The following is a 6,774-nucleotide window of genomic DNA, read 5'->3' on the forward strand; positions in this document are numbered from 1 at the left end:
GCACAGGGAGAGTGTGACCTAGGACAGAGTGAGTGTGACCTAGGACAAGGAGAGTGTGACCTAGGACAGGGTGAGTGTACCTCGCACAGGGTGAGTGTGACCTAGGACAAGGAGAGTGTGACCTAGGACAGGGTGAGTGTGACCTCGCACAGGGTGAGTGTGACCTAGCACAGGGTGAGTGTGTCCTAGGACAGGGTGAGTGTGACCTAGCACAGTGTGAGTGTGACCTAACACAGGGAGAGTGTGACCTAGGACAGGGTGAGTGTGACCTAGAACAGGGTGAGTGTGACCTAGGACAGGGAGAGTGTGACCTAGGACCAGGAGAGTGTGACCTAGGACAGGGTGAGTGTGACCTAGCACAGAGTGAGTGTGACCCAGCACAGGGTGAGTGTGACCTAGGACAGGGAGAGTGTGACCTAGGACAGGGTGAGTGTGACCTAGGACAGAGTGAGTGTGACCTAGGACAGGGAGAGTGAGACCTAGCACAGTGTGAGTGTGACCTAGGACAGGGAGAGTGTGACCTAGCACAGGGTGAGTGTGACCTAGGACAGGGAGAGTATGACCTAGGACAAGGTGAGTGTGACCTAGGACAAGGTGAGTGTGACCTAGCACAGGGTGAGCATGACCTAGGACAGGGAGAGTGTGACCTAACACAGGGAGAGTGTGACCTAGGACAGGGAGAGTGTGACCTAGGACAGGGAGAGTGTGACCTAGGACAGGGTGAGTGTGACCTAGGACAGGGAGAGTGTGACCTAGGACAGGGTGAGTGTGACCTAGGACAGGGAGAGTGTGACCTAGCACAGGGAGAGTGTGACCTAGGACAGGGTGAGTGTGACCTAGGACAGGGTGAGTGTGACCTAGCACAAGGAGAGTGTGACCTAGGACAGGGTGAGTGTGACCTAGCATAGGGAGAGTGTGACCTAGGACAGGGAGAGTGTGACCTAGGTTAGGGTGAGTGTGACCTAGCACAGGGAGTGTGTAACCTTGGACAGGGTGAGTGTGACCTAGGACAGGGTGAGTGTGACCTAGGACCAGAAGAGTGTGACCTAGGACAGAGTGAGTGTGACCTAGGACAAGGAGAGTGTGACCTAGGACAGAGTGAGTGTGACCTAGTACAGAGTGAGTGTGACCTAGGACAAGGAGAGTGTGACCTAGGACAGAGTGAGTGTGACCCAGGACAGGGAGGGTGTGACCTAGGACAGAGTGAGTGTGACCTAGGACAGAGTGAGTGTGACCTAGTACAGAGTGAGTGTGACCTAGGACAAGGAGAGTGTGACCTAGGACAGAGTGAGTGTGACCCAGGACAGGGAGAGTGTGACCTAGGACAGAGTGAGTGAGACCTAGTACAGAGTGAGTGTGATCTAGGACAGAGTGAATGTGACCTAGGACAGGGTGAGTGTGACCAAGCACAGGGTGAGTGTGACCTAGGACAGAGTGAGTGTGACCTAGGACAGGGAGAGTGTGACCTAGGACAGGGTGAGTGTGACCTAGGACAGGGTGAGTGTGACCTAGGACAAGGAGAGTGTGACCTAGGACAGAGTGAGTGTGACCTAGTACAGAGTGAGTGTGACCTAGGACAGAGTGAGTGTGACCTAGGACAAGGAGAGTGTGACCTAGGTCAGAGTGAGTGTGACCTAGTACAGAGTGAGTGTGACCTTGAACAGAGTGAGTGTGACCTTGAACAGAGTGAGTGTGACCTAGGACAAGGAGAGTGTGACCTAGGACAAGGAGAGTGTGACCTAGGACAGTGTGAGTGTGACCTAGGACAGGGTGAGTGTGACCTATCACAGGGAGAGTGTGACCTAGGACAGAGTGAGTGTGACCTAGGACAGGGTGAGTGTGACCTAGGACAGGGAGAGTGTGACCTAGGACAGGGAGAGTGTGACCTAGGACAAGGAGAGTGTGACCTAGGACAAGGTGAGTGTGACCTAGGACAGAGTGAGTGTGACCTAGGACAAGGAGAGTGTGACCTAGGACAGGGAGAGTGTGACCTAGGGCAGGGTGAGTGTGACCTAGCACAGGGTGAGTGTGACCTAGGACAGGGTGAGTGTGACCTAGGACAGGGAGAGTGTGACCTAGGACAGGGAGAGTGTGACCTAGGACAGGGAGAGTGTGACCTAGGGCAGGGTGAGTGTGACCTAGGACAGGGAGAGTGTGACCTAGGACAGGGAGAGTGTGACCTAGGACAGGGACAGTGTGACCTAGCACAGGGTGAGTGTGACCTAGGACAGGGTGAGTGTGACCTAGGACAGGGAGAGTGTGACCTAGGACAGGGAGAGTGTGACCTAGGACAGGGAGAGTGTGACCTAGGACAGGGAGAGTGTTACCTAGGACAGAGTGAGTGTTACCTAGGACAAGGAGAGTGTGACCTAGGACAAGGAGAGTGTGACCTAGTACAGAGTGAGTGTGACCTAGTACAGAGTGAGTGTGACCTAGGACAGGGAGAGTGTGACCTAGGACAGGGAGAGTGTTACCTAGGACAGAGTGAGTGTTACCTAGGACAAGGAGAGTGTGACCTAGGACAAGGAGAGTGTGACCTAGGACAAGGAGAGTGTGACCTAGGACAGAGTGAGTGTGACCTAGGACAAGGAGAGTGTGACCTAGGACAGAGTGAGTGTGACCTAGGACAAGGAGAGTGTGACCTAGGACAGGGTGAGTGTGACCTAGGACAGAGTGAGTGTGACCTAGGACAAGGAGAGTGTGACCAAGGACAGGGTGAGTGTGACCTAGGACAGAGTGAGTGTGACCTAGGACAAGGAGAGTGTGACCTAGGACAGGGTGAGTGTGACCTAGGACAGAGTGAGTGTGACCTAGGACAAGGAGAGTGTGACCTAGGACAGGGTGAGTGTGACCTAGGACAGAGTGAGTGTGACCTAGGACAAGGAGAGTGTGACCTAGGACAGGGTGAGTGTGACCTAGGACAGAGTGAGTGTGACCTAGGACAAGGAGAGTGTGACCTGGACAGGGAGAGTGTGACCTAGGGCAGGGTGAGTGTGACCTAGCACAGGGTGAGTGTGACCTAGGACAGGGTGAGTGTGACCTAGGACAGGGAGAGTGTGACCTAGGACAGGGAGAGTGTGACCTAGGACAGGGAGAGTGTGACCTAGGGCAGGGTGAGTGTGACCTAGGACAGGGAGAGTGTGACCTAGGACAGGGAGAGTGTGACCTAGGACAAGGAGAGTGTGACCTAGCACAGGGTGAATGTGACCTAGGACAGGGTGAGTGTGACCTCGGACAGGGAGAGTGTGACCTAGGACAGGGAGAGTGTGACCTAGGACAGGGAGAGTGTGACCTAGGACAGGGAGAGTGTTACCTAGGACAGAGTGAGTGTTACCTAGGACAAGGAGAGTGTGACCTAGGACAAGGAGAGTGTGACCTAGTACAGAGTGAGTGTGACCTAGTACAGAGTGAGTGTGACCTAGGACAGGGAGAGTGTGACCTAGGACAGGGAGAGTGTTACCTAGGACAAGGAGAGTGTGACCTAGGACAAGGAGAGTGTGACCTAGGACAAGGAGAGTGTGACCTAGGACAGAGTGAGTGTGACCTAGGACAAGGAGAGTGTGACCTAGGACAGAGTGAGTGTGACCTAGGACAAGGAGAGTGTGACCTAGGACAGGGTGAGTGTGACCTAGGACAGAGTGAGTGTGACCTAGGACAAGGAGAGTGTGACCTAGGACAAGGAGAGTGTGAGCTAGGACAAGGAGAGTGTGACCTAGGACAGAGTGAGTGTGACCTAGGACAAGGAGAGTGTGACCTAGGACAGAGTGAGTGTGACCTAGGACAAGGAGAGTGTGACCTAGGACAGGGTGAGTGTGACCTAGGACAGAGTGAGTGTGACCTAGGACAAGGAGAGTGTGACCAAGGACAGGGTGAGTGTGACCTAGGACAGAGTGAGTGTGACCTAGGACAAGGAGAGTGTGACCTAGGACAGAGTGAGTGTGACCTAGGACAAGGAGAGTGTGACCTAGGACAGAGTGAGTGTGACCTAGGACAAGGAGAGTGTGACCTAGGACAGGGTGAGTGTGACCTAGGACAGAGTGAGTGTGACCTAGGACAAGGAGAGTGTGACCAAGGACAGGGTGAGTGTGACCTAGGACAGAGTGAGTGTGACCTAGGACAAGGAGAGTGTGACCTAGGACAGAGTGAGTGTGACCTAGGACAAGGAGAGTGTGACCAAGGACAGGGTGAGTGTGACCTAGGACAGAGTGAGTGTGACCTAGGACAAGGAGTGTGACCTAGGACAGAGTGAGTGTGACCTAGGACAAGGAGAGTGTGACCTAGGACAGAGTGAGTGTGACCTAGGACAAGGAGAGTGTGACCTAGGACAGGGTGAGTGTGACCTAGGACAGAGTGAGTGTGACCTAGGACAAGGAGAGTGTGACCTAGGACAGGGAGAGTGTGACCTAGGGCAGGGTGAGTGTGACCTAGGACAGAGTGAGTGTGACCTAGGACAGGGAGAGTGTGACCTAGGACAGGGAGAGTGTGACCTAGGGCAGGGTGAGTGTGACCTAGGACAGGGAGAGTGTGACCTAGGACAGGGAGAGTGTGACCTAGGACAGGGAGAGTGTGACCTAGGACAGGGTAGAATAATAAATAGAATACTAAACTCTTGGGCTTACAATGTTTAATAATGAATATCTTCATGTGTTTAGCTAATAAAATATAAATATATGACATATTAAGTGTTATGAAGCAATATTATTGTATCTCGTCCCTCACAATGTTGATCGAATTTTCAAATAGGTAAGAATTATAAATATCTTAACCAAACACAACACATATTAAACAAGTGTCGCTAAATTACACATGTCTTATAAAGAATTGAAGGCCAGTTTTAATTTTATTAGGTTTTAGTTAAAATATACATATATATCTGAATTTACTATATCAACAAATATTGATATGAATATGAATGTGCTTTGGATTTTCTACATATTACGTGGAAGTGGTTGTATATAGACATCCTGCTGTGAATTAGGATATCAAGTGCTGTTGAAGCCATGACTTGATTAAGGAATGTTTAGGTGTATTTCGTAGTGGACGAACAGTTTAGATTGTGTAGAATACACTAGAGGAAGTATTAGGAGCGATGTGCATCCTAAGGATAACTGAGTGTGTTCTCGCGTATCGTACGTGTTTGGGGAGAACAACAAGTGTCTGGGGAGAACAACAGATGGTTGGGGATAACAACAGCTATCTAGGGAGGACAACAGGTGTCTGGAGAGAACATCAGGTGTCTGGGGAGAACAACAGGTGTCTGTGGGAGAACAACAGGTATCTGAGAAGAACAACGGGTGTCTGGTGTGAACAACAGATGTCTGAGAATAACAACAGATGTCTAGTGAATAAAACAGGTGTCTGGGACAACAAAAGGTGTTTACAAAGAACAACAGGTGTTTAGGGAGAGCCCCAGGTGTCTGGGGAGAACAGCAGGTGTTTGGGGAGAACAACAGGTGTCTAGCCTTCCCTACACACCTGTTGTTCTCCCTGACAACAGGTGTCTGGGGAGAACAATGATTGTTTACTCCTGACAACAGGTGTCTGGAGAGAACAACAGGTGCCTGGGGGAGAACAACAGATGTCTGGGGGAGAACAACAGGTGTCTGAGAAGAACAACGGGTGTCTGGTGCGAACAACAGATGTCTTAGAAGAACAATAGGTGTCTAAGAAAGAAAACAGGTGTCTGAAAGAACAACATATGTCTGGTGAGAAAAACAGGCTTCTAGATAGAACAACAGGTATCTGAGAAGAACAACAGGGGTCTACAGAGGAAAACAGGTGTCTGGGGAGAACAAAATATGTCTGGAAAAAATAACTGGTTTCTAGGGAGAGCAACAGGTGCCTGGGAAGAACAACAAGTGTTTGGGGAGAACAACAGGTGTCTAGGGAGAACAACAGGTGTCTAGGGAGAGCAACAGAGGTCTAGGGAGAGCAACAGGCGTCTATGAAGTGTAAAAACTCTATGAAGTGTAAAAACCAGAGAATACTTAGATGGTCATTGATTCTGCAAGAATACAATATTGTAATTCGTCATATTCCTGGGAGGCAAAATGTTATTGCTGATGCCTTATCCGGAGAATTTCCTGTTGCAGTGCCATAATATGTAGTGTTCTTTATTCATAAGATGTATGTAAATTTTACTGTGTGAAATATTTTTACTGTGTGAAATTTCATTGCTCTCTACTTTGATCTTTTGTTGAAGTATTTTCATATTGCATTTTCAAGTTATATTTCAAGCAGTCAAAAAATTAAATCAACCTTCAGTTAATTTCATTTTTTTCTTAGGGGACGGGAGGAATGTTACGAATCTTACAAGGATTCTAACATACTCCTGATGCTTATATACTTTATTGTCTTGTTCTATAATTAGTATAGTATCCATTTGTTTGATTATAGACTATTCTATGTTATACATTGTGTCATGGTGTAGTGTGCCTGAGTTGCATTTTATTGTATGAGGCTTTCGCAAGTTAATTCCTGTTGGAGGGAGTGTGGTTTTTCCGTGTGGGGGGATGACCATATTTGGATGTGGCCAGTGTGGACTTGTTGTCAAGCGAGTGATTATATTTCAACCTTGATTAAGTCTTATTATTGTTTGCCAGTAAATTCTATTGAGTAATGTAACAGTATATTATACTCTTAAGTTTACCCATCATTGAGTTAATTGTACTATACTTTTGTTAGTAGAGTTTCATAAGAGTCAGGCGGATGCTTAGTTGATGTTTTTGGTAGGACGCCTGCCCTGGGAACAGAAGTGTGGCTGAGCTGGTCGAG

General features: G+C 49.2%; 1 protein-coding gene across 1 annotated transcript in view; it reads left to right on the forward strand.

The window, feature by feature from the left end:
* Window positions 1–5,659, forward strand: part of LOC138369706 (tenascin-X-like) — a 45,594-nt gene extending 39,935 nt beyond the window's left edge. Inside the window, exons 8-14 of the mRNA XM_069333140.1 lie at window positions 190–426; window positions 1,135–1,329; window positions 1,576–1,749; window positions 3,108–3,533; window positions 3,633–3,869; window positions 3,990–4,184; window positions 5,538–5,659. Of these exons, the coding sequence (XP_069189241.1) occupies window positions 190–426; window positions 1,135–1,329; window positions 1,576–1,749; window positions 3,108–3,533; window positions 3,633–3,869; window positions 3,990–4,184; window positions 5,538–5,659 (1,586 nt within the window). The remainder of the gene's footprint in view (window positions 1–189; window positions 427–1,134; window positions 1,330–1,575; window positions 1,750–3,107; window positions 3,534–3,632; window positions 3,870–3,989; window positions 4,185–5,537) is intronic.
* The last annotated feature ends 1,115 nt before the right edge of the window (window positions 5,660–6,774 follow it).

This window comes from Procambarus clarkii, chromosome 29 (assembly GCF_040958095.1).
Source record: "Procambarus clarkii isolate CNS0578487 chromosome 29, FALCON_Pclarkii_2.0, whole genome shotgun sequence".
In the NCBI taxonomy this organism is placed as follows: domain Eukaryota; kingdom Metazoa; phylum Arthropoda; class Malacostraca; order Decapoda; family Cambaridae; genus Procambarus; species Procambarus clarkii.